This window comes from Chamaea fasciata, unplaced genomic scaffold, assembly GCF_029207755.1.
Source record: "Chamaea fasciata isolate MVZ Bird 193981 ecotype frontalis unplaced genomic scaffold, bChaFas1.0.hap1 SCAF_30, whole genome shotgun sequence".
Classification (NCBI taxonomy): domain Eukaryota; kingdom Metazoa; phylum Chordata; class Aves; order Passeriformes; family Sylviidae; genus Chamaea; species Chamaea fasciata.
The window spans coordinates 4,766,313-4,793,218 of NW_027094115.1; the positions used below are offsets into that span (position 1 = coordinate 4,766,313).

The window sequence follows — 26,906 nt, forward strand, 5'->3', positions numbered from 1 at the left end:
ACGCCGGGCGGCTTTTCCCAATGGACCAACCCTGCAGGGCTCGGCAGGGCTGCCAGGCTCCCCGAGCTCCTCGCCCTCCCCAGCTGGGATGGGGGGACAAGCTCCTCGGAGCCCATCCCTGCCGAGGCTGCCGCTGGAGGAGCACCAGGGGATGCTCCCGGTGGTGTCCCCTCCCAATCCTCCTGCCAGCGTGGAGCACCTTGGAGCCTCTCATTCTGCATGCCCTGCCCTCAGAGCAAGCTGCCTCCTCACCCTCGGTGTTCTCAGCCCCAGTGAGCAGGTAGGACCACGACTTTTCTCTTTTTTTTTTTTTTTTTTTTTTTCCCAACACGATCTGGGCGCTCACCGCCGCTTCCGAGCCCTGTCCGCCTTCTCCAGGGGGGCAGGAGGCGAGCCCTGGCACTGAAGCCTGCATGCGCCTGGCTCTGCAGGAGCTCCTCCTGCCCAGGTTTGCACGGCTCAGGGGGCACACAGCAACGCCCAGGTGCCTCTCCTCTGCCGGGCAGGTCGGCGACAACCTCCAGCTTTTCACCGCAGCCCCACTGCTGTTAGAACAAAATAAAAATCCCCGCGGGCAGTGCAGGGGCTGGAGAGCAGCTCCACAGTTTGGGGTTTTTTTTGTTTTGGGGTGGGGGGGGTTTGAGCAGAGCTATTTTCTCACTAAAGCACTGCATGGGTTTGCAACACAGCTACTGCAACACACAGAGCCCTGGCTGGGTGAAGCCTGAGCCCCCCCATCGGTGTCACCCCCGGTGTGAGGGACAGAGGGACAAGTGTCACCCCCACCCCTGCTCGGGCAGGGGACTCTGGTGTAGGGTAAATCAAAAGCCAGGGTGGCTGCTGAGGGTTTTCCCTGGCCAGAAAGGACCTTTGGGGACTGGTGGGGGATCATTCCTGAGCAGTAATTCCATGGGCTGAGTCCTCAGCACCACTGAGACCCTGGACTTTGGAGTTCTGGGGGGGTAAAAAAAAAAAAAAAAATCAAACCAGATGAGAAAATCAGGTTGTTTTTTTTTTTAAAAAAAAAGCAAACAAAAAGTTAACTCTTCCTTCATAAGCAGAGAAATGTAAAAAAAAACTGGAAAATATCAAACTGGCTGGGCCAGAGCTCTGTTAAAAAAAAAAAAAAAAGAAACACACACACGACCATGCATAAAAAATCCAATATTTTTATATAGCTTTTAAGTTAATACATGTAAGGTTTACAATTGGTAAATAAATAAGTACAAAACTTCTACTTGTCCAACTACTGCGGTGTCGGAAGGGTGGGGGAGAAAAAGGGAGCAGCAAGAAGGGTGCCGAGCACCCTCCCAACACACTGGGGAAGGTCCTGGTGGACTGGGCGGGCAGCTCAAGTAATGCAGTGAAGTGTTTTTATTTTTTCCCCACCTGGGTTGTCCCTGAGCTCTGTGTGAGTGTTTTGAGGAGCTGCCCATGGGGCTGGGATGGGCAGCGGGTACTCCACAGCCACGCCGGGACCTCAGTGCATCCAGCCCTCCACGCTGCCTGGGGACACAGGGACAGCACAGCCACCCACGGGGACAGGCCCGACCTGGGGCCAGCAGGGCCACAAAGGGGATTTCGTCCTTCTCCTCAGCTCTGGTGAGACCCCACCTGCAGCTCATCGCAGGGGTGTGGAGGTTTTGGGGCAAATCCAGAGCAGGGCACGGAGACGGACTGAAGCCAGGCTGGGAGAGCTGGGATTGTCCAGCCTGGAGAGGAGGAGAAGCCTCTGGAACACTCCAAACCCTTCCCAGGGCCTGAAGGGACTCCAGGAGAGCTGGAGAGCGACTGGGGACAAGGGCTTGGAGCGCCAGGACACGGGGATGGGTTCAGTGAGAACCAGGGTCACGTTGGATTAGATATTAGGAAGGACAATTTCACAACGAGGATGGGTAAACGCTGGCAGAAAGGCTGCCCAGATAAGCAGCCCCATCCTGGCAAACATTCAAGGTCGGGGGCTTGGATGGAGCACCCTGGCGGAGTGGAGGATGTCCCTGCTCCTGGCAGGAGGGGCTGGGCTGGGGGACCCCTGTGCTGCCCCTGTCCCCAGGCATCCCCAGTGATCACAGTGCAAGTCAATCGTTCCCCCACTTTCCCTCCCAAGCCCAGTGTCAAACTGGTTCCTACGAGCAAGCAGAACTACGTAAAACACTTAGTAAACATTTTAGTCCCCAGAAAGTCACCCCCAGGCCCCAGCTGAGCTTGCAGAACCACCAAGCACGCAGAACGAAGCTTATTCAGGGACGTTCTAGAAGCAGAAGCCATTTCACGACGCCAGGAATCCTTCGAGGAACAAGGATGACGCGGTTTGAAAAGCGCAGGGGACGCCAAAAATCCCTTCAAAAAGCCCTTCTCTGCACCGCTCCCGAAGGTCTCCGGGTAGTACCAGCGCTTCCCAGTGAGATATTATTTGTAACTGTTCACATTGAGCCGGTGAAGTCAAAGGAACCGCTTCGGATTCCACGAGGAAGCACCAACTTCGAACCTGTAACTCCAGCAGAGAGGACCCTGAGGCTCGTCCTTCACCGAGGATCAGCTCCTCCTGGCTCAGCTCAACTCTGTGACGGCTTCGAGAGGAGAGGAGCCACAGGAGAGCCAAAATTCAAGTGTTCCGGGAGGTATTCAACAGCTGTGGCTTGAAGGAAGAAGGATGTGCAGCACGGCCCCTGCTCCCTTCAGCTGGTTTCGTACTGGTAAGTTCCGTTCTGGAGCACCATGGAGGAGATCTTCTCTGCCACCCCACCGAGGTGCAGCTGGTCCAGGGCCTCCAGCAGCGTGTTCAGGTCGGCCTTGGAGCCTTCCCTGCTCAGCCACTTGTACATCATGTCGAAGAAGGTGTTGTTGCAGGTGACCACGGCGATGTCGTTCTCCTCCACGTACAGCTTGCGGCCAAACCTCTTCCAGTCGTCCCTGGGGATCTTCTCAGCCAAGGGGTAAAAGGTGTCCTGCAGCACTGCGGGGGGACAGGGGACAGCTCAGGGCACTGGGACAGGAATCTGAGCCCCCAGCACGTCCCCTGGGCCCCAGCACTCACCTTGAGTGCGGTCCTTCCCCGGCGCAGGAACCAGTTTCTTTCTACGGCTTCTGCTCCCACTCGGTGGTGTCACCTGGAATGACAGTGTCACCCCTGGATTGGCAGTGTCACCCCTGGATTGGCAGTGTCACCCCTGGATTGACAATGTCACTCCTGGACTGACAGTGTCACTCCAGGAATGACAGTGTCACCCCTGGATTGCCAATGTCACCCCTGGGATGACGATGTCACCCCTACACTGACGATGTCCTACAGCACCTGGGTGTGATTTATGGGGCTTGGAGACCCTCTCCCTGTCTCTCAGGGCTGCTGGGGCAGGAGATCACCTCCCCCCCCCAGGACATCCGTGTTTCCTGGCTCTGGGATGTCACCAGGCCCCAGCTGGGGACACAGGAGCTGTGTTTGCTCAGCATCAGTGTTAAATCCTCCTCTTGACTGCAACGAGCAGATTTTGCCATCCCGATCCCACACAAACCACCTTCACCACCTCCCCGAGTGGCCCAGCCCTGGAAGGGCCCCCGGGTGGTGACATTCACGTACCAGTGGTGGCTCCATGTCACGCTGCTGGTTCTGCAGGTTATTGTTGGTGGCATTGTCCTCTGCCCCCGTGTCCACGCTCCTGTACCACAGCAGTTTGCGGAACATGGAGGCCTGTGGAGAGGGAGGAACACAAACCCGTGGTGGTTTCGGGAAGGCAGGAGCCTGCCAGGGATCCAAGGGTGCGGATCCTGAGCTCGGAGGAGCTCTGGGTGAGCACAGCCCGCCCCTAACCCTGGGATCTCCACCGTGGACCTGGGCGTGCCTGGTGTTCTGGATTCTGCCACCAGGAAAGTGTTGATGGCGCTGAGGAGGGGGCTGGAGGGACCCAGGGCACTGCCAGAGAGCTTGGCCCAGCTCCACCACAACCCTGCGGGGTGAGCCTCATCCCTCTGCTCCTCCAGCCTCATCCCTCTGCTCCTCCAGCCTTCCCAGCTGGGTGAGCCTCATCCCTCTGCTCCTCCAGCCTTCCCAGCTGGATGAGACACATCTCCCTGCTCCTCCAGCCTTCCCAACTGAATGAGATCCATCCCCCTGCTTCTCCAGCCTTCCCAGGAGCTGCTGGCCAAGCAGGGAGCAGAGAGAATGGTGGAGCTCAGCCCAGCCCACCAACACAGCCATCCCCCCCCGCTGAACTCACCACCATTTCGTAGGGCCTCCTGTTCGAGGGTCTCCCATCCCCTGGAAGATGGACACAGCGCTGTGATCCCTCTGCCCCCAGGCAGGGCCCTCTTCCCACCCACCCCACGCCAGGTGGGCGTTCCGGGGGTCCCTCTCCCCACCCAGCCCACACCAGGTGGGCGCTCCTGGGGTCCCAGCCATCCCACACCAGGTGGGCGCTCCCGGGGTCCCAGCCATCCCACACCAGGTGGGCGCTCCCGGGGTCCCTCTCCCCACCCAGCCCACACCGGGTGGGCGCTCCTGGGGTCCCAGCCATCCCACACCAGGTGGGCGCTCCTGGGGTCCCAGCCATCCCACACCAGGTGGGCGCTCCTGGGGTCCCAGCCATCCCAGCCCACACCAGCGCGGAGCCCCTGGCCGAGGTGGGTGCTCCGGGGGTCCCCTGCACCCACCTGGGGAGCTGCAGCGGTATTTCCAGAGGAGGACCACAGCCCCAAACACGAGCACAGCCGCAGCGGTCCCGACGATGGCCCTGATGTCTGAAGCAGACACGAGAGGGGCGTGAGCAGCTGCTCCTGCCTCGCCCTGAGCAGCAGCTCCCAGCCCCAGCCCGCACTCACACAGGGGCACCGTGGGGTCCGCGGCAGGAGCACACTGCAGGTCGCTGTCAGCTCTGCAGGGTTTCTGCACCGTTTGACCCTCGGGACACCTGCGAAAGGGGAGGACAGGGCGGGATCAGCAGCTGGACCAGCAGGATCCCACAGGAGCCGCCCCGGCACCCGGACCCACCTGGGCTGGCACTTCTGGCACATCTCACAGGGGTGCTCCGGGGGGCAGAAGGTGCCGTTCCTGCAGGCACACACCGTGTTCCTGTCGGGCTCGCAGGGACTCTGCTCCACCTGATCTGTGTGACAACAGGGGACAAGAGGGGACACGCTCCACCCCGGCTCCCGCCCCAACCGAGCCGCGGGTCCGGGCAGGACCAAACCCCCTCCCCTGCTGCGGAGTGTCAGCCTTTCCTGCCCCACAGCTGCCCGTACCAAGGGAAAAGCAGTGCCTGGATCAAACTCCACCTCCACGGAGCCTCGTCCTCCTGCTCCGTGCGGAGGTCTCGTGTCCAAGCTTTGCACAAAGGGAGATGGCCTTTAACAGGCGTGGGTCTGGCACCGATTCCAGCCCCAGCCGCTCTCTGGGGACACTGCAGGTGACACCGTGCTCTGAGAGAGTTCAGCTGGAGCCAGCCTGAGCCATCAGCCCTGCTCCCCCCAAGCTCGTACCTTCCCTGCACTTGGAGCAGTCCCGGCACGCCGGGAAGGCGTTCGGATATTCCGTGTATTCCCCGTACCCGCAGCGCTCACACCTGCTGGAGCCGTTCTGCTCTTGACACTCCCCTGCAAGGTAGGTGCCTGAGGAGGAAGGGAAACTCTGAACACACAGGGAAGGGGCTGGGAGCACCAGGAGGGGCTGAGGGAGCTGGGAAAGGGGCTGGAGAATCCCTGAGGGAGCTGGGAAAGGGGCTGGAGAATTCCTGAGGGAGCTGGGAAAGGGGCTGAGCCTGGAGGAAAAGGAGGCTCAGGGGGGCCCTGGTGGCTCTGCACAACTCCCTGCCAGGAGGGGACAGCCGGGGGGGATTTGGGATCTGCTCCCAGGGAACAGGGACAGGAGGAGAGGGAACGGCCTCAGGCTGGGCCAGGGGAGGCTCAGGGTGGACAGCAGCAGGAATTTCCCCATGGAAAGGGTGCTCAGGCCTTGGAGCTGCCCAGGGAGGTTTGGATCCCCATCCCTGGAGGTGTCCAAGGAAGGGCTGGATGTGACAGGGCGGGGATCGGGCACAGGCTGGATTTGGTGGCCTTGGAAGGCTTTCCCAACCTGAAGGATTCTGTGATGCCACTACCAGGAAAGCTCAGAGGGAAACGAGGAACCAACAGAAGGAAAATATTCCCGTAATGAGCGCTCAGATCCATGAGGGTGGAGCAGGGCAGCGCTGGCCCTCAGGAGAAGCGAGGACACGGAACAGGAGCACGGAGAGGCTGCAGGGCTGGGATCAGTGCTGAGACCGGCTCACCTGGAGGGCACTTCTGGCAGTAGTAGTGACCGTCACTTTTCACGTAGTAACCATCCTCCCCTCCCCAGCCTGCATCCAAGCCGTCCCTCTTCCTCAGGGTGACAGCATCGCCTCCAAAAGTGGCCACCTGTTCAAAAAAAAAACCACAGAAAAACTCGGGTTAAAAATAAAAACCACCCCAGTCCACGGGGCAAGGGGAGGAAGGGAAAAGTGAGAGCCGCTGTGCCCAGTGAAGCCGGAGAGGAGCTTTGGGATGGCCCAGAGCCGCCTCAACCAAAGGCACTTCCCCCAAAGCAGCGCGGGGTTTTCCTCGGCCAAACCTCCCCCGGAGGAGCTCTGGGTGTTTGCAGGAGAATTCCGGGTTATCAGCAGGGCGAAGAGTCGCTAACGAGCCTTTTCCTTCCCCAATTTCTGAGCGCCCCATTGGAAGGGAAGGCTCGGGAAGAGGAACGGGTTTGCGGGGGAGGAACCCGGCCCCGAGGCTGGAAGGTGGCTCTGGGGTCCACCAGAACGCCCTGGATTGTCACCGTGGGCTCCAGTGCCCGCTGAGCTGTCTGCTGTCCCTGTCACCTTCCTGGAAAAACAGGCACGTTTCCGCCAGCCCCGCACACCCGCCCTGGGCTGCCTCAGCTCCTCCTGCCCCGGCCCAGCCACGGTCAGCAGCAAGGGACATCTGTCCCCCGGGGGTCTGGGGGGGTTTGGGCACCTCAGTGTCCCCAACGGGACAACGCCATTGGCCTCTGAGCCAGCACGGCTCCATGGGTATCCCATGGATAGAGAGCTGGATATCCACGGATATAAAGCTGATTATGCATTGATTTAAAGCTGGAAATCCATGGATATAGAGCTGGATGTCCATGGACATAAAGCTGCCCCTAACTGGGTGGCAGGGAGTGACATGTCACATCAATCAGGGGCTGCAGCAGACACTTCTCCCCTCCCCAGGCCGGAGGTTAAAATCTGCCCCTTAAAGCAAATACTTCAGCGGTGACTCAGAAGCTGCTGGGATGGCTGAAACAATAGAGACTTCGTACAGTCCCCTCGCTGCACGGCTCCCCGGAGACTTCCCGGCACCAGAAAAGGCAAAAAACAATCCACAACTGTCTGGTCACCGGCTGGGGCTGCACACCTACAAAGCCACCCCTGACGAAACACTTCAAGTTTTATTTTCCTATTTTTCAGATTCTGTACTGCGCTGGTTTATAACTCCGAACTTCATGTAAAGTGTAAGCGAGTCTTCCTCACAGTTCATTCAGACAAAACAATCCTTTCCCAGCCCAAGGACATCGTTGCAGCTTCTGCCCGGAAAGTGTAAACAACGGCAAAGTGAGGAGAGCAAACTGGGAGGATGGGACTTCACAACCTGAAGCTGTAATTGGGCAATTAACCCCAATGTGAAAATGGACCAAAACTTTAAAAAGTGTGGAAAAAAAGGTGAATAGAAGTGTGAAAACTCATGACCCGTTATCCATCTCGGGTGGAGCCATGGCCTGGCTCTAGGTGCATCCCGTGAAGGCCTTTCAATAAATTTTAATAAACATTTATTTCAATAAACACCCACTTTATTCCTTTAACAGCTTCTGTTCCGGGTCAGCCTCTTTAGGCATCAGCACCAGCCAGGCCACGGCAAGGACAAACACCCACCACGACCACAGAGCCCCGGCTAGCCCCAGCTCCTGACCTGGAGGGATCAAATCCACGTCCCCCCAACGCCTTCCGGCTCTGCATCCCCCAGGATCTGCCTCTGCTCCTCTTTTCTCCAGTTGGGAACGTTCACAAGTTTGTAAATTGCTTTTTTAAATCCACTTGAGGAGCTGCAGCCACAAACGGCTTCACCCGTTCTGGTCCTGGAAGTCCAGGGAGTGAAGGGACAATTTTTCCCACTTCCAGAGGGGAAAAGAAATCCATGTTTCTTCCCCAAATGAACTCCACAACACTGTGACAGCGACAACCACAGCGTCTTCTGCAGTTTGGGATAGCCCCTCAGCCGTTTCATGGCCTCGAAGGGAGCAGCGACAAGTGCACGATAAGGTTATCAGCCCGCAGCTGCCATCCCTGACCAAACTATCAGTTGGAGAACGCCAACACGGTGGATTTCAGCGGTTTTCACCCGCGGCGAACAGCCCTGGGAGGCAGAGGAACCAGAGGCACAGGAATCCCTCATCAGCCAAAAGCCTTTTTCTTCCTGCGGGATCACGTCTGAAGGAAAAAAACCTCCGGCAAGCACCAAGCCCTGAACTTTCCCTGCTTTCCATCCCCCGGTTTGCTTTTTCTCCTGAGGTGATCCCAAAAGGAGCAGGACCCCGCAGCCAAGCCCCCGACAGCGGCGAGAGAATCGCGATAAAAGCGACGCTGGGCTGACACCTGACATCATCTGCTCTCCAAGGACAGGGGGGCTGAAGCGGGCAGGGGTGAAAATTCCCCTGGAATTCCCGCGCACGGAATTCCCGCTGCAGCAAACTGAGAAAACCAGGGCCCGTGTCATGCTCAAAACCTGTGGCCGGTGTCCAGGCCGTGAAGAAATAGAAAGGGGAGAGAGAAACGCAATATCGTACGACTGTGGGGTGAATCATCACCTCATCCCTTTCAATAAAAATAGGGGTCATAAAGTAAATAAACCGGAGGCTGCTACCAGCCTGCCCTTAGGTGACGAGTTTAGCAAAGCTCGATTGTATTCGGCCATTCTAAACAAACTCTGCCGAACAATGGGGGGACGAATCGGATGAAAAGTTAGAACACTAAGTTAAAAAACTGTTCTGGGCAGTGCTGATGTAATAATTCCAGCTCGGGAGCGGCAGCCCCTGGATTCCTACAAAGGCGCGGTGTTACAGGCCAGCCTTGGGATAAAAGTTGGGGCAGATCTCTTAGGGTAAAAGTCAAGGCAGGATCCTCCCGACTTCAAGCGAGAACAGCGTTCAGGTATTTCCCAATTCTACAACATCCAACCCACGGGGAAATTCGATCTGCCCGGCTGGAATTTTCTGTCCTAAATCCCTACGGCTGGGCGTTTGGCCATCGTATTTGGACGAGTCGCATTCCTGCTCCGGGGAGCCCGATGTGTTAAAACATCCCCCGAGGTGTGTCCACGGAATGGCGAAAACGACTTGGGAGCGAAGGGACTGGAAATCCCCTTCCCTGGGCTCCGGCTGGGAGCTCCAGGTCCTGTCCCTAATCAGCGTCCCCGCCTGGCCATGTGCTCGGACCGGGGGGCTGAAATCGTTTTTTCAATTCCCCTTCCAGGCTGTGGCTTCCCCGCAATCCCGGCCACAGTCTCACGTTTTCCCGAGACCCCGAGCCCCGCTGGGCCGTGCCCAGGTGAACCCCCCCGGTCCTCACCTGCCCAGGTGAACCCCCCCGGTCTTCACCTGCCCATCCGAACCCCCCCATTCCCAACACCTCAAACCACCCCCCTCCCCATCCCCCGGGCCAGGTGAGCCTCACCCCCCGTTTTTCCGGTCGCCCCCAGACCAGGTGAGCGGCTCAGCTCCCCCCCACGCCCCCCGGGGCAGGTGAGCCCCTCTCCATGCCTCAGTTTCCCCCCGACTCACACAACCCTTCCCCCCCCCCCCCAATGGTGGGAAAGGCTCCCCCAGGTAACCCCACGCCCCCCTCACCTCCATCCAGGGGCTCCCCCCATTCCCACACCCCCGTCGCTCGCCTCAACCCCCACCACGGCACCCCCCCAACACCCCAATTCCCCCTCCCCGCCTTTTTTCCCCCCCAAAAAACCCCCGGCGGACCCCGTCCCACCGCGCCGCTCGCAGCCCCTCGACGGCGCGGCAAGTCTGGGCATGTCGCAAACACCGCGCGGCCCCGACAGGGCTGGAGACCCCCCTGGCCGCGCTCCGGGAGGGTCCCCAAGGTCCCCCGTCCCCACTGACCATGAGCAGCAGCAGCGGAGCGAGGCAGCGCCGTCCGGGCGGGCGCATGGTGAGCGGGGCACGGAGCGGGCACGGAGCGGGCACGACACGGGCACGACACAACACGGGCCAGGTCCGGACTAAACCGCGGGACACCCGCTCGTCCCCTCGGCGTGGAGAGAAATGCTTGAATGAAACGCGAGGCGAGCGTTTTTATAGCGGGGGGGGGGGGGACGACGGGACAGGGAGGAAGAGGAGGAGAAGGGGGCTGTCCCAGCGCAGGTCCCCGCGCTCAGCGCTCCGCGTGTTCGCTCCCAATACAAAACTTCGGGGCTTGTCTGGGTCGCCCCGCGAGCTGAATTTGCTCTCGCCGTTCCCTTTCCTTTTAGTTTTCTCTTGCTTTCTCGTTATTTTCGCTCAGCCCTCAAAGTGGCCAGATGAGTTTCGAAACACCCGAGTGGCGCAGTGAATGGTTTATCCAGGGTGTTGCTTCTCCAGCTCGCATTTTTTTCCCTATCACTCATCGGACTGCAGCGAGCAAAGTCGGGTGGTTTTTTTTTTATTCTTGTTTTCCGGGAGAAGGGGAGAAATACCGATATGCCGCTGGGGTTCAAGGTGCAAAGGCTCAGCATGGCAGCCTTGCAAAATAATCGTCAACTCACCCCTGAGCTGGGAAGTGGGGAAATTCCATCGCGTTCATAGTTGGGTTTTTTTCCTTTTTTTTTTTTTTTTTTTTTTTTTTTTTTTTTTTTTTTTTTCTGGAAAGAGCTCGAGATGAAGGCGGGAAAAAATGTTAAAAAAAAAAAAAAAAACAAAAACAACAAAAAAAAAAGAAACCTTTGGACTTTCTGCTGTTACACAAGCGGCTCTGCCGCTGCACGTTATCAGGGCATCGTGTGACAAAAATTAATTCCAGGAGAAGTCTGATTTTACTGAGATGGTGGAGGTGCGGCGGGAGTGCTGGAACGGAGCGGTCGAGGGGCTTCAGGAAGGACGGGAACAGAGACTTCGGAGTCCCTTCCAGTATCTCAAGGGGCTTTTCCAGGTCTCTTCCGACCCAAACCGTATCGGTATTCTTAAGAGCAAGCCGAGGCAGAGAGGTCTCGTTAATCTTTCCCCGGCCTAATCCATGTGAGTTCCGTTCCTGGCACCTCCCTGGTGACTCACCGCGGCAGTAAAGGCTTGCTGCTGCTTCTCAGCAGCGCCCGGGGCAAAGAAATGTGCAGGTGATGCCTTCAAGTATGCAAGAAAATGCTGCTCGCCGGGGGAGCTGCTGCTCGCCAGGGCATGGACAATGCCAAGGGGCTGGCAGGACAGCAGGAAGGCAACTTGGATCCCAGTGGATGAGTTGGATCCCAGCTAATCCACTCCGGATGTGGATATTGGGGAAGCCCCTTCTCTCTGGTGGCTGCACTCATGGCAGGACAAGCAGCAAAAAATTGCTGCTTGCCAGGGTGGGGCTTAGAGCTTGGACAATACCAAGGGGCTGGCAGGACAGCAGGAAGGCAACTTGGATCCCGCTGGATGAGTTGGATCCCAGCTAATCCACTCCGGATGTGGATAATGGGGAAGCCCCTTGTCTTTGGTGACTGCTGTTGTGGCAGGACGAGCAGTAAATTTTTCATTGCCAGGGCATGGACAATGCCAAGGGGCTGCTGTGCAGGGAGGAGGGTGGGAAGGCTCCTTGGATCCCACGGGATGAGTCTGGTCCCAGTTAATCCACTCCGGATGTGGATATTGGGGAAGCACCTTCTCTTTTGGTGGCTGCCAAGCCAGGCCACCTGGTTGTCTCCTCACATGGGGCATTATTCTGCTTGGCTGTGCCACAATTAATGAAGCTCAAGTGTGATTTCAAGGAGAAGAAGAATTCCTGCTCATTTCCTGGGTGGGTGCGTCTATTACAAGCCCTAAGAAGTATGTGGAGCCTTTTGTTTGACCAAAACCATGTGTTCTGTGCTCTGGGCATCACCGACTGCAGCTGAAGTCATTGGAGTCCTCAGAGAATGATTCATTTTTTCAGTTGGAGCAGAAGTAGGTCTAGGACTTTAGGTCTAGGACTTCAGGTCTAGGACTGTGGCCAAACGCTAATCCATGTGCAAATGGCATGGGGGAGGATCCATCCTCTCTGAAAAATCAACCTGATGCTCTTCAGGGAACTAAATTCTGTGCCTGAATTCAGCCAGGAAAAATCAGGATGTGTGGCAAGGGGCATGTGGAACATCCCAGTATTCCCTACAATTCATCCTGGTTCCAAGGTGGGAGGCCACCCCTCAGCATCCAGACCTGGGATCCCAAACCCTTGTCGGGAACCTGCAGGGTTTTCTCTTCCCTGCAGGGTTTTCTCCTTCCTGCAGGGTTTTCTTCTCCCTGCAGGGTTTTCTCTTCCCTGCAGGGTTTTCTCTTTCCGTCCCCGTTTATCAAACTGCCCCGAGTTATTTACACTGACAAACCACAGGCTGAGTGTTTGTACAATCCAGCTCAGTGTCCGGCCCCGAGGGGATTGGAGCTGTGGAGAGAGGTCAGGGTGCTCACCCTCCATCCCAGCCATCCCAACAAGGGGTGGGACACTGGGCAGACACACCATTCCCTCTCCCAGCGAGAATTTCCATCCCTGGAAAACGCGCTGTGGGCTTCATTTGAGGTGGATTTTTGGGCAGGCTCTGGCCACGAGTGAAAAGGGGTTTTTGTTTATCTCCCAGGGCCAGACCTCCAGCCCTTATCACCCGCAGCCTGTTTGTCCCACCAGGGATCCCCCGGAGGGTGCACCCCAGCACAGCACTGGGGGGAAAGTTGAGAAGAAGAGGGAACCCGTGAAAAACGAGTTCTACTCTCTTTTAAAAATTTATAAGTTTAATAAAAATTAAAAATGAACAATTAGGAGATGTAAGAGCAAACGTTCTAGCTGGGGTGCCTCACCAGAAAGCGCACACGCTTCTCTTTCAATTTCCGCGTTTTAAGGATTGTTGTTTTACGTATTCAACAGATATTAAAACATTCTTTTCTGTTTCAAGTTTCCCCAGTCCTCTTATTTGATAGATTTATTTGTGGGTGTCTCCACTGTGTCTGGTAACGTGGGGCTTGGCTGTTTTTATTTTGATAAAAAAACCCAGAAATCCAGCAGCCTTCATGCAGGGCCGTAAGGTGACAACCTCTCCCCCATAATTTTTGGCCTGGTCACTTTCAGATGTCACAAAGAAAAAAACCCAGTCTTTCCACTGGGTTAGAGCAGAAATAGGTCTAGGACTTTAGGTCTAGGATTTTAGGTCTAGGACTGTGGCCAAACGCTAATCCATGTGCAAATGGCATGGGGGAGGATTCATCCTCTCTGAAAAATCAACCTGGTGCTCTGCAGGGAACTAAATTCTGTGCCTGAATTCAGCCAGGAAAAATCAGGATGTGTGGCAAGGGGCACGTGGAACATCCCAGTTTTCCCTACAATTCATCCTGGTTCGCTGTGTCACAATCAGAAAATACACTCATCGCTTTTCTAAATTCCATTAAGGAGACATAATACGTATAGTATTCTAATATTTGCGAAAAGCCAACTTCATAAGACGCATTTCTAACGGAACCCTCCGGTTTTGGGGTCTTAAATCCTCCTCTGGTTTGCTCAGTTCTGCTGCAAGTGGAGAATAAAATCAAGGTGAGGGTTGGAGCAGGAGCGTGGCCCAGCTCTTGGCTCAACTCCTGCTCTCTGTCCATGGAGGAAAGAGAGTCTGGAGCCCGAAATTCCCACGGGGAACACGGAGCGTTAACCGGGTGACCCGTTAATTATCAGCCGCAGTTAATGGGTAACTGTGGGTTTACACTCCACGCGCTCTGAGGGTCCAGCCCTGCAGAAAAATGACTGCAGCAATTAGCGAGACTGCTGCTCGAGGATGTTCCGTAAATGGAAAGGTTTAATAATGAAAACAGAGCAAAGTAATGAAACGTCGCAGGAAACAAATAAAAAGCCGAGCACGGAGAAACCCTCCGACACCTTGCTACCACATCTGGAAAAGCCTTAAACCTGGAGTTCTTCTGTTCTCTCTCTTTGGTTCCTAATTGCTCAGGTGGGCTTTTGGCCCTTGGCACAGTGAGGGTACCAAGAGGTCCCTGAGCCCTCCCCCCCCCCGGGTATCCCTGACCCCCAGGTGTCCCCTGAGACCCCCCTGATGTCCCTGCCACCCCTGGTGTCCCCCGAGATCCCCCCTGGTGTGCCCCAAGACCCTCCTGGTGTCCCTGACTCCTCCCTGCGTGTCCTTTCAATGCCCCAGGTGTCCCCAAGCCCTTGTGACCACCTCAGGTGTCCCCTCAATGTCCCTGATGCCACCCTGGTGTCCCTGACCCCCCCAGGTGTCCCCAAGCCCCCCTGACCCCCTGCGTGTCCCCTCGATGTCTCTGACCCCTCCCTGGGTGTCCCCTCAATGCCCCCGGGTGTCCCCAAGCCCTTGTGACCTCCCTCGGTGTCCCTGACCCCTGGGTGTCCCCCATCACTTCAGACCCTCCAAACCTCCCTGTCCCTCCTGGCTCAGCCGCTGTTTGTCCGGCATCCGGCTCTGCTGGAGTTTGGGGCCGTGGGAGGCTCTAATCTCCCCTCGCAGGGCGTCTCTCTTGGGGCTGTGACCCCCAGCACACCCCGGGGAGGTGCTGGGCTACGTGACCGTTCCTGTTTTATTTTTGAACGTTCCCCATCCAGTTTTTATCCCTCCAGTTCTGTGCTGCCTCCCGCCTGGTTTTGGTGCCTGGGAGGGTTTCTGAGGCCGGGTGATAATTCTGAGCTTCTCCCCTCCAACCGCCCCCCCCCCCTTTTCCTCCTGACAGACGAGTTATTTGTCTCATAAATTCCAAGTTCCTCCTTGAAACAGAAAAAAAAAAAGAAAAAGAAAAAAAAATAAAAAATGCTCTGGCAAGCTGTGAACTGCATGAGAAGGGAGCTCGATTCCCCAGCGCACCTTCCTTGGGCAAGTCTGGGCAAACCACCCTGGCCCTCCGTGCCTCAGTTTCCCCTCTGCGGCCCGAGGTGCTGCGATTTCTGTCCCCACACCCTCTGCCCGCGTCATTTTGGGGGGCTTTGTGGGGTGCTCAGGGCAAGCACGGGTGGATTTTTCATCCTTTCTCCCTTTCGCTTTCCTCCGGCAGCTTCACACCCTCCGAGCAGGTGACCTGTGGGCAGGGCAAAGGTTCAATAAACTTTTCTTCTTGCCCTGCCAGCCCAGAGCCCTAAAAAACAAAGGGAAAACGAGCAGTGAAGGCAGAGTCTGAACTCAGATCTCTCCCTTTCTCTGCCCTCCTCCCTTCCCTCCCCTCGAAAATAAAAATTGGTTTTGGGGGTTAAACGCTGAGGACGCCTTGAATCTTTTATCCCGAATTTTCTCAGTGGATTGGCATTCTCCAGTCGATCTACATTTTCATTTATGTCCTGTCAGTTATATCATGTATTACAAGCAATTTCTTGTAAGTCGTATCATGTGGTTTTGTTTTTCCCCACAGCTGAATTTCCAGGAGGGATTGTTGTTGGTTCGGGCTGGGCTGGAGCCCAGATTGGTTTAATTTTGCTCACAGGAGCTGTCGGGGGTTTGTGCTGGGCCTGGGGCTGTTCTGGGTATTCCTGAGCTACGAAACCTCCAGGGTTTTCCTGTGGGACAGCAAACAAGACTTTGGGAGGGGACACGGCTGGGACAGCTGAGCCCAGGGATGTTCCTGACCACGGGAACGTCCAGCAGGGTAAACCTGGGGGAGAATCATGGAATCCTGGGATGGTTTGGGTGGGAAGGGCAGAGGGGAAGCAGAAACATTTGGAATGATGGGATTTATCTTCCCGAAATAAGTGTAATGGATCCCTGATTCCTCGGGAAGGGCAGGGGGATTTGTTTGGAATGATGGGATTATCTTCCCAGAAATGTCCGCTGGATCCCAGCTTCCCTGGGAGTGGCAGAAAGGAAGAACACTTGGAATGACGGGATTTATCTGCCCTAGATAAGTGTGTGGGCTCCCTGCTTCCCTGGGAAGGGCTGAAGGACGGAGAACAGGGCAGGAATTCCTTGTTTTGCATTCCTCACCTATCTCAGGTCTGCACCTGTCCCACTCTGACTCCTCCATCTCTCCCCATCCCGCTGTGGGGGGGCGGAGCTGAGCTTCCAGCTGGGATCCATCCACTCCAACTCCCGGGGAATTCATCACCCGGGATCGCATCATCCCTTGGCTCTTTCCACCACCCGGCATGTGATCCCTGCTCCCGCTGCCTCCGGATCAAGGCCAAAACCTCTCAGGTCGGCAAACACAGCCCCGTGAGCCTCCTTTGGAAAAAGAGAAAACAAACCTCGTGATCCCACTCTGCCGTTTCCTTCCTGGATCAGCGGGTTTTGTTTTTTTTTTTTTTTTTTTTAAATCCTGATAACATCAAAACCTGGATGTTTTCATGCCCTCCTTAAAGGCCCGGCTGGGTTTTGGCAGGAGCAATCCTGGCTCCTCCAGGAGGGACCGGTTTTCCAGGCACAGAAAAAAAAAAAAAAAAAAAAAAAAAAAAAAAAAAAAAAGGTGTTATTTTCGGGGTTAGAACTGGAGAAGTGGAGGGGAATGAATGAGAAATTTCGGCTTGGAAGGAGCTAAAAATAAACGCTGCCTGTGCTGAGTCATTCCCTGGTTTTGGTGGATTGGGTTTGAAGGCAGCTCTGGGACCTGCTGCCTTCCCCTGCAGCGTCGGGCCGAGGGAGCAGGGCCAAGGTGCTGTCACCGAATTCCGGGGAATTCGGACGGATTTCATTTAATTCCCGTTTTCAGCTCCCTTCCCCTTCCTAAGATGCTTCGGAGTCAGGCTCCAGATGTGAAAAGTGACATGGAGGGAACGAGGGCGGCTCCACCCGCGGCTGCCAGAGCCTGGAAAATCCCTTCCCCGCGGCGCCCTCGGGGCTGGGTGGCTTCTCCCTGATTTCCAAAGGCTTCTCCCTGATTTCCAGAGGTTTTTCCTTGATTTCCAGAGGATCATCTTGGCCTCCCCTTTTTTCACGTTGTCCTGCTCTGGAAAATCCCCAATTTTGGGGCTGGGGGATGTAGGGGCAGGGAAGGGAAGCTCGGGCTGCTCCCAGACCCCTGAAGTTAGATCCATTATGTATTAATTAATGATAATATAGTATTATATTATAATCTAACATTATATTGCGATATGATATAATATAATATTATCATATCCTCTCTATAAAACAGTATTGCATTATATAAGTCTATTACATTTATAATACAGTATAATAGAAAATACTTATATCAATAGTATTATATACTCATTAATATTTATTTAGGATATAATACAGTAACTAGCAAAATTTTATTATTCTATAGTTTATGCTGTATGTACATTACGTCATCTATTAAAAATTTTAATGATTATTATTATTCTTTTATTACCAGTTTTACAAGGGAAATTGATAACATAAACCAGATATCCTCTCATGTATGATGCATATCGGCAATATATTTTTTAATATATCTATATGATTTATAAATAATGTAACATTCTAAATAATGTAATATTATCAATAAATATAGATTTATTTCATTTTATATACTTATATATTCATATATTATATATTTATATATAATATATTCATATATTATATATTTATATAATATATATTTATATATTTATATATTTAAATATAATATAATACAATATAATATAATATGATATTATATAATATAATATAAATACAATATAATACAATATAATATAATACAATATATAATATATAAGATATAATATAGAATATAAAATATAGAATATAGACTATAGAATGATATAATATAATTATTATGTATAGTCCCGAGCCCCGCCCTCTCATCACGCCCCATGATATCACTTTTGACGTCATACCGCCCATCACGATGACGTCACCGCGCGGGATCCCGGCGGGCGCTTGTGGGCGGGGCCGTCACGCCCCTCCGGGCGGTACCACCGCGGGGGCTCCGGGGGGGGGGGGACGCGGCTCGTCCCACCCCGAGTGACGCGCGGGGGGGGACGCGGGGGCGGCTCCGCGCCTGCGCCGTGCGCGTCTCCCCTGAGGCGGGCGGGCGGCCGGGCCGGGGCGGAGGCCGCGGCCGAGCCGGGGGCTCGCGTAGATGTGCAGCCCGGGGGAGGCCCCCCCTGGGCCGGCCCCGGCCGGCGACCTGCCGCCGGAGTGGGAGACGGATGACGAGCGCATGGCTTTCTTGTTCTCGGCTTTCAAGCAGAGCCGCGAGGTGAACAGCACCGAGTGGGACAGCAAGATGGCCTTCTGGGTCGGGCTGGTGCTGGCCCGCGGCCGGCGGAGGGGCGCGGTGAGGACGTGCCTCAGGGAGCTGCAGAACGGCTTCGAGCGGCGCGGCAGCGTCCCCTTGGGGCTGGGCACCGTGCTCAGGGAGCTGCTCAGGTAAAGGAGGTCGGGCACGGCCTCGGGGACCGTGTCAGGGCATGCGGCGGGTGATGGAGCCGCGCTGTGGGGATCCTCATCCTGGAGGGCCAGTTCCGCGCTGGGAGGTCCTGGCGGAGAATCTGTGGCTGCTTCATCTCTGGAAGTGTCCCAGGCCAGGCTGGACGGGGCTTGGAGCAGCCTGGGACAGTGGAATGTGTGCCTGGGCATGGCAGGGCTGGCACCGGCCGGGATTTAAGGTCCTGCCAACCCAAACCACTCTGCGATTCTGTGAATGTATGGGGTGTGTGTGTGGGGGGGATTTGGGAGGCCGAACTGGGCAGGGAATCAGAGCTCAGCCAGGAGGTGTGGGAGGACAGGGGTTCCCATGGGAATACTGGGGATCCCACAGGTGTGTTGGGGATCCCACGGGAATGTCGGGGATCCCACAGGAAAATTGGGGATCCCACAGGAAAATTGGATCCCGGGAGTGGGATCTCAGCAGCAGCAGGAGCTCTGTTGGTGACCTGAAAATCAAAACCAGGAGATCTGAGAAGCTCTTGCTGCAATTTAGCATAAAACCAGAACCACCCTTAATTCACCGATTACCCTAAACTTGACCCTCCATGTTCATTTCTTTGTTTGATGCCTCATCATTTTCAAGTCAGAAAATCGGGGAAAACTTACCGAAACGGGGAAAAAAAGAGTAAACAAAAGGCACCCAGAGGATCCCGAGGGAGGAATGCGAACCTCTGTGTGCATCCAGCCACAAAATCTCCAACCTGAGCTGGATCTGGTGATAAAAAATGCCACAGGAGTGGAGGATGTGCAGGGTATCCCGGCTTCAGGCTGGCTGTGTCCAGCTCCACGGGAATTCTCTTCTCCCTAGGCGTGGGAAGCTCCAGAGGGAGTCAGACTTCATGGCCAGCGTGGACAGCAGCTGGATCTCGTGGGGTGTTGGAGTTTTCATCCTGAAGCCCCTCAAGTGGACCCTGTCCAGCGTGCTGGGGGACAGCAAAATCCCCGAGGAGGAGGAGGTGCTGATTTACGTGGAGCTGCTGCAGGTGAGTGGGGTGCTCAGAGCTCTCCTGCGGTTGTGCATCTCCAGGAAAACCAGGAATCGTTTCCCGTGCGTTTCCAGGGCTGAGCAGATCCTCGTTGGCGTTTCTGAGGTGTTTCAAAAGCCTGGAGAGAGGTGGATGGAGTGGCTTGGGGATGGGAAGGGATTTAGGTCTGCTGGTGTTCCTTGAAAGTCATGGAGCTGCTCCAAGGGCTGGAGCCGGGCTGGGAGAGCTGGGAATGTTCACCTGGAGAAGGGAAAGGCTCCAGGGAGAGCTCAGAGCTCCTTCCAGAGGGGCTTGGATGAGGGATGGAGGGGCAGGACACAGGGAATGGCTTCCCACTGGGAAAGGGGAGATTTGGGAAGGAATTCCTGGCTGGGAGGGTGGGATGAATTCCCAGATTTTCTGTGGCTGCCCCTGGATCCCTGGAAGTGCCCAAGGCCGGGCTGGAGCACCCTGATCCATGGAAAGTGTGGGATCCATGGTGGGACTGGATGGGCTTTGAGGTCCCTCAGACCCAAACCATTTCAGGATTCCATGTGCAGGTTTCGATGGGATTTTGGGAAGAAATATTGGGAGGGAGGGTGGCTGGGATGGAATTCCCAGTTTTGCCGTGGCTGCCCCTAGATCCCTGGCAGTGTCCCCTGGGCCAGTGGGCTGTGTCCCTGTCCATGGCACGGGTGACACTGGGTGGGATTTCAGCTTTTTCCATCCCAAACCATTCCATGGTTGTGACAATGAACATTTCACTGGCTCCAAGGAAAGGGAGGGACACAATTCCTTGCCTGTCCAGGAAGGCCGGAGCTGTGCTCCTGCTGTAAATCCCAGGCTGGAGCTCAATTCCTGTGTGGGATATGAGGAGCCCTCAGCCTGAGCTCCATCTGCTCCCGGGATGGAAGAGGCACAGCCTGGAAATTCAGTGTCCCACCATTCCGGTTTCCCTGGGCATTTTTCAGCTGCTTTCCCATGGGATTGGAGCTGCCCTTGGATCCTGTCCCAGCCCCTTTTCTCTCTCTCTCTGTCACTCCGAGTCTGCAGAATGAGCCCCAAATCATTCTGGGTTGGTGTGCCCAGCAGAAACGCAGGAAATCTTGAAAAGGCAGGAATTTTTATTTGCTTCAAACCCGGGGAGGGATTTCCAGGAGGTGCAGGGGAAACCAAGTGATTGCCTGTGTGGTTCCTGTGCTGTCCCAGGGAATGTCAATAGTGGAGTTTGGGGTTTTGTGGACGATTATTTTGAGAGTTCCCCGCGGCTCATTGTGACAGTCACTCCACAATAACACAGGAAGTGTCCAGGCTGGGAGGAAGGAGGTGTGGGAGGATTTGGGAAGAGCGGGAATGCTGTGTGGGCTGACAGCATCCCTGTCATGCCTTGGGGGCGCTCCCTGGAACTGAGGCTGGGCGAGATGAAGAGAATAAAGTGGGGATTTATTAAAGGACTTCAGTATTTATTCAGTGTTTATTAAAGGCACACCCTGGGGCAGTCAGGGCCTCTGAGAGGACTCCCAAGGTGGACAATATCACGAATTTTTTGGACAACACAATTCAGGCAATTGTATCAAATTATAACTGTGGTCCATTTGCATGGCAGGGGTTTGTCCTCCAATTAGAGCTTCAGGTAATGAAGTAATTCCTCCCCCGATTTGCTCCCCTTATAACTCACTTCAGTTTATTCTGTTTATTCTTTCTGGGGCCTGAGGCTGCAGAGTGTCCTTGAGCTTCAGGCCCAGGGAGGAATTGTTTTATCTGCCCAAAACGCAAAGATAACACTCAATACGGAGCTCAGAGCTACTCACTGAAGCACCACAGGGTTTGGAAAATCCCCAAGGTGAGATGCTGAGGCGTGCCCTGGCTCCCTTGCAGGAGAAGGCAGAGGAGGTTTATCGCTTCTACCAGAACTCTGCCCTCTCTTCCCACCCCGTGGTCGCCCTGTCCGAGCTGCGCTCGCTCTGCGCCGGCCTCTGCCCCGACGAAAGGACCTTCTACTTGTTGCTGCTGCAGCTGCAGAAGGAGAAGAGGGTCACCATCCTGGAACAGAATGGAGAGAAGGTACAGGGTCCAGGTGACTGCTTTTGGGTGGTATCATCCCTGTCCTGCTCGGAGAGAAATGGATTTCGGCCGTTTTCGGTGGTAAAACGGGGGTTTTCTGTCTGGAAAGGAGAATTCCACGTGCTGCAATGTTGGTACCTGGTGACAGGAAATCCTCATTCTGGCATGGCAGGTTCTTTAAGCATCTATAATAATTCTGATTTAATTTAAGAGTTAAAAACATGGCAGACTCTGCATTTTGACTATTCCCAGCTACACAAGCTCCACACCTCTGGAATCAGCGTGGAATTCCACGCTTTTCTGAAAAGCTTTTTCCCTTTGTCACTTCCTACAGAGGTGCAGGCACTCAGCCCTGAGATTCCACTTGCCCTGTAGTGTTCTGAAGTCCTTGGGAGTCTGACATTCCCATCCACTTCCAGAATCTGGGGACAGCTTTAAAATCTTCCAGGTGTTCCACTCAGGCGTTTTGTTTCCACCCTGCCGACCCCGATCCCGCCTAGTTTAATATTAAACCCTGTGGTGCCTGGGACATCCTGATGACTCCAAGGCCTAAACAGGGCATGAAAAAACTTCCTTCCTTCCCTCCAAGTGAAAGCCTTCCTAATTCAGGTTTTTAGGAAGTGACTCTGTGCTGCTGTGATTCCAGATAGTGAAGTTTGCCCGAGGCCTCCACGCCAAGGTGTCCCCCATGAACGACGTGGACATCGGGGTTTATCAGCTGATGCAGAGTGAGCAGCTGCTGTCACAGAAGGTGGAGTCCCTTTCCCAGGAAGCAGAGAAGTAATTCTGAGGGGAAGGGGTGGTGGGAACAACAATCTGGGGGATGTTTGGGGCACAATTAGAAGCCGCTTTCTCGTGTTGTTCTTTCCTGTTTGTAAATAAAATAGTCCCGGCCGTGTGCTGGGGCAGCTTTTCCAGCCTTTGTTCCCTGTTTCCTATGAAAATAAGGTGCAGGGAATGGCTGTGAGGAATGTTTGCAAGGATTTGGAATGCTTCCAAGGACTTGTGGGAATCAACAGTGCTTTGAGGGTGGTTGTATCCAAAATTCACCGTTGTGGCCCCCTCAGAGAGAGGGAGAGGGTGGTGGTGGTTTGTAAAACAAGGAAGAAATTTTCCTTTTTCCATCTTCCAGGTGTAAAGAGGATGCCAGGAGTGCTTGCAGAGCTGGGAAGAAGCAGCTGGTGAGTGGAACTCCCAGGGAAATGTCCTGGAGCTGCTCCAGGAGTGCAGGTCATGCCCAGGGTTAAACTCGGGGGCTCCATCCCAGGGGTGTTGGAGTGCTGGCTCTGAAGCCAAAGCTCTCCTCGAGGTGAAGGATTTGTTTTTCCAGAGTGAGGTGATGAAGGGAAATGGAAATAAACTCTTAAACCCACTCGTTCTGCGTGTGCCTCAGGGATTCCTGGTTGTTTTGGGGGATTTTTTTGTGGCACTTCCAATCCCAGAATATCCCAGGTTGGAAGGGACCCACTCAGAATCATCAAAATCCAACTCCTGGCTCTTTTTGTTTTATTTTTTAAAATTTGTTATTTTTTTTTCTCTTGAGATGGTCATTTCTGAACAAGCTTTGCACAAACACACATTTGACAACCTCTCTCTGCTTTTCCCTCCTTCCTGTGTGATGCAGCAGGCTACAAATACCTGCTTTTAATCAGTGTGAAATTCCACAAGGATTCCTTTTTTTTTGAAGGAAACTTCAACACTCAGGAATGTGAATAGCTGCAGCTGCCAGCTGGAATATTTCAGATGGCCTGACCACCTTTTTAAAGTAGGAATCCAGGATTTTTCTGCTGGGTGTGATCCAGGAATACCTGGATGAACCCTCAGCGTGGCGGCCGTTCCCCGTTTTTAGCCCTTCACCCCAATTTTCCCGTGGTGCCAGCAGGAATTCCTGCACTCACCAAAGTGGGGATAAACCCAGAGGAGGGGAGACCCCCCAGAGCTGTGTGTAGAGCTGCTCTGAGCTCTGTGTGTGTGTGTTTGTGCCCCTGGCAGGCGCTGAGGTGCCTCAAGTCGAAGCGGAGGACGGAGCGGCGCATCGAGGAGCTGCACTCCAAGCTGGACGCGGTGCAGGGAATCCTGGATCGCATCTACGCCTCCCAGACCGACCAGATGGTACCCGGGGCTCCTCCCCTGGGCTCCTCCTCCTGCTCCAGCCCCTCTCTGCCCTCTTTCCTGCCCCTCAGGGGTGGGGTTTACCCTGGGAATGTCCCCCTGGGTGAAGCTCCCTCCTTTTCCTGTTCTGTCTCCGAGGGTCCTGCTTGGGAAGCAGCTCTGGAGAGGAGCTCACACTGTTCTCATCACCATTGTGCATCTTTCTGTCTTTTGTTTTTAATTTCCAAATGTTTAAAACCTACCAGCCTGGACTTTCTGCATCTTTCTGTCTTTTATTTGTAATTTCAAAATGTTTAATGCCTACCAGGCTGGACTTGATGAGCACTAGACATCTTTCTGTCTTTTGTTTTTAATTTCCAGATGTTTGATGCCTACTAGGCTGGAGCTCATGAACATCAAACATCTTTCTGTCTTTTATTTTTAATTCCCAGGTGTTTTATGCCAACCAGGCTGGAGTTCATCAGCATTCTGCATCTTTCTGTCTTTTATTTTTCATTCCCAGGTGTTTAATGCCTACCAGGCTGGGGTTGGAGCTCTGAAGCTTTCCATGAAGGATGTGACTGTGGAGAGGGCAGAGAACCTGGTGGATCAGATCCAAGAGGTACTGGACCAGCCAGGGGGGGTGTGGATATTCCCAAGAAACCTGCCCAGATGTTCATTAATTATTAATTCCTTGGTTGCTTTTAATTATTTAGGTTTTTTCCTTCATGGCACTTAAAGCAAACTGACTTGATTTTGAGCTAGAACATCAGCAAGAAGAAGATTTCTGGGTTTGCTGTTGTGGGTTTTAATTTACTTTCAATTTGTGCATTTTGTGGGGTTTTATGATCAGCAATGTTGGGGAGGCACCCAGCTTCCCTGAAAAGTCTTCAGGTGTACTAAAAATACAAATCAGACCTTTGGAAGCTGGAATGCAGCTGTGTGCATGAAACAGCCTGAGATTTGATTTTATTTTATTTTATTTTATTTTATTTTATTTTATTTTATTTTATTTTATTTTATTTTATTTTATTTTATTTTATTTTATTTTATTTTATTTTATTTTATTTTATTTTATTTTATTTTATTTTCCTTCATTATTATCCTATTTTTATTTTTAATTCTTATTTTATTCTGTTTTATTCTATTTTTCATTTTATTCTATTGTATTGTATTTTATTTTATTGTTTGGTTTCTTTTTTCATAGGTTGGACTTGGTGATCTCAGAGGTCTTTTCCAACCTAGTTAATTCTGTAATCTCCTGCATTTCAGGCAGGAAGAAAGAGTTAATTCCTGCTGCCTTTAGCTCAACTTTGGATTGTTTTTGTTATTTCTGCTTTCGATAAAGCAGCTGCAGTCGGGCACAAAATGAATTTCTGATCTTGATCTAACTGTGTTTGTTTTACCTCAGCTTTGTGACACTCAAGATGAAGTGGCCCAGACTCTGGCTGGAGTGGGGATCAATGGTCTGGGTGCGTCCTGGCCTTTTTGTCCTTTGATCATCCCTTTCCCTGTTCCCTCCTTTCCCTGCTCCCTCCCCACGTCCCACAGCTTCCTGGGGGAATAAACCCTTCCCAAAACACCAAAGTTGGTGCCTTGAAGGGAAGGGGGAGCAGGGCAGTTTATTGCTGACAGTTCATTCATCTCCAAATCCTCGTGGTCCCTGTTTGGGGCTGGATTTCAGCTCAAAGCTGTGTCATGTCGATTGAAATCTATTTTTAGGGTGGCTGCTGCTTTGGGTTTCTTTTTGAAGTGATGAGCTTTTTCCTCTGGCCTGGCTGTTGCTGCAGCTCTTTTGCCTCTGCTGAGAGGTGCCAGAGCTTCTTTGGCTTCAGTGCCAAGAAAAAAAAAAAAATTCCCTGACACGAGGACAGAATTTTCAGTCCTTTAAAAGAAGGAAATTCCTTGTGAGTAACGATGGATGGGAGCAATAACGGCTCTGGTTCGGATCTCAGTCTGTGCCATGAGGATTCAATTTCCCCTGGGGCTGAAATGTTTCCTTTGATCAGCAGAGATGGACTCTGAGGAGCTGGAGCAGGAGCTGGACAGTCTCCTGCAGGACTCCAGCAAGGATTCCCTGGATCTGCCTGCCGTGCCCCACAGGGTGCCCAGTGCCCCCATCTCTGATGCCGAGCTGGAAGCTGAGCTGGAGCAGCTCTCTGTGTCTGCTGGAGGTGGGAATGGCCCCGGGGCCTGGGAGGGAGCTGGGACAGCCCTGGGGGTCAGCAGAGCTAAACCCAGGCCTGGGAGAGCTGGGAATTAGCCTGGATCCTGGTTCAGCAGGCCAGAGAGAGCTGGGAATTAGCCTGGATCCTGGTTCAGCAGAGCTAAACCCAGGCCTGGGAGAGCTGGGAATTAGCCTGGATCCTGGTTCAGCAGAGCTAAACCCAGGCCTGGGAGAGCTGGGAATTAGCCTGGATCCTGGTTCAGCAGAGCTAAACCCAGGCCCGGGAGAGCTGGGATCTTGGTTCAGCAGGGATTCCAGGGGTTGGAACAGGTGGTTCCAGGTGATGGAACAGGTGATTCCTGGTGATGGAACATGGGATTCCAGGGGGATGGAACATGGGATTCCAGGGGCATGGAACAGGTGATTCCAGGTGATGGAGCTAAGCAGGGAAGCACCAAGACTCTAGAATTCTGTTGGGTGGTTGTGGCTGTGTTTGATGAGCTCTGATCTCTCCTCTGTTGCAATTCTCTTCACAGATCCGGCGCAGACGACTCCCTCTGCTTCTTCTGAGCCCAAAACAGCTCTGGGACTGAACCTCTGAGGAGCCAACAGAATTCCTGTTGCTGCGGTTCGGGAAGTTGTCTCCATGTTCCTTAACTTATGACCAGAACTTCCAAGGAGAGGGAAGTCCCCCTGTCCTTCTGGGTCAGTCTTTGCTCAGCAGCAGGAGCTCCTGCCACGACAATCCACTCTGGACCTGGCCCCAGCTGGTGTTTGTCATCTCTGTGCCAACATCTGCACTGGTCACTGCCACATCCAGCCTTCCCTCCTTGGGAATACGACTCCAGTGAAGACAAAAAAAAACCCCACAAAAACTCTTCAGTGTCCATAACAGTGCTCGGTTTTGGGTTTGGTTTTTTATTTTTTATTTATTTCTCTTCCTTTGCTGTGGCTGGTGTTGAGAATCTGAGTAGCAGCAGCGTTGCAGTGGCTCAGCGTTTTGTGTGGTTGTTTAGAAACACTTGGCGCATCACTCCTGCCCTTGCCCTACCTGC

At 53.7% G+C, this 26,906-nt stretch overlaps 2 protein-coding genes across 3 annotated transcripts; one reads left to right on the plus strand and one right to left on the minus strand.

Moving 5' to 3' along the window:
- Positions 1 to 1,149: 1,149 nt before the first annotated feature.
- On the minus strand, positions 1,150 to 10,801 carry LOC136302839 (tumor necrosis factor receptor superfamily member 10A-like). 2 transcript variants are annotated; one of them, XM_066206427.1, is made up of 10 exons: positions 10,142 to 10,801; positions 6,261 to 6,387; positions 5,473 to 5,601; positions 4,985 to 5,099; positions 4,816 to 4,904; positions 4,648 to 4,734; positions 4,218 to 4,255; positions 3,578 to 3,688; positions 3,038 to 3,110; positions 1,150 to 2,956 (listed from the first exon to the last, which is right to left on the minus strand). In XM_066206427.1, exons 1-10 carry the CDS (start codon positions 10,187 to 10,189, stop codon positions 2,679 to 2,681), a joined length of 1,095 nt encoding a protein of 364 aa, XP_066062524.1. In that variant the 5' UTR covers positions 10,190 to 10,801; the 3' UTR covers positions 1,150 to 2,678. The 2 variants fall into 2 exon arrangements, with proteins under 2 accessions (XP_066062524.1, XP_066062523.1); XM_066206426.1 differs by having other exon boundaries at positions 4,215 to 4,255; positions 10,142 to 10,800.
- A 7,317-nt stretch (positions 10,802 to 18,118) lies between these two features.
- On the plus strand, positions 18,119 to 26,841 carry LOC136302736 (charged multivesicular body protein 7). Its single transcript, XM_066206248.1, has 10 exons — positions 18,119 to 18,504; positions 19,373 to 19,547; positions 21,408 to 21,593; positions 22,240 to 22,373; positions 22,726 to 22,774; positions 23,586 to 23,705; positions 24,208 to 24,306; positions 25,096 to 25,156; positions 25,697 to 25,858; positions 26,388 to 26,841. Exons 1-10 carry the CDS (start codon positions 18,215 to 18,217, stop codon positions 26,450 to 26,452), a joined length of 1,341 nt encoding a protein of 446 aa, XP_066062345.1. The 5' UTR covers positions 18,119 to 18,214; the 3' UTR covers positions 26,453 to 26,841.
- The last annotated feature ends 65 nt before the right edge of the window (positions 26,842 to 26,906 follow it).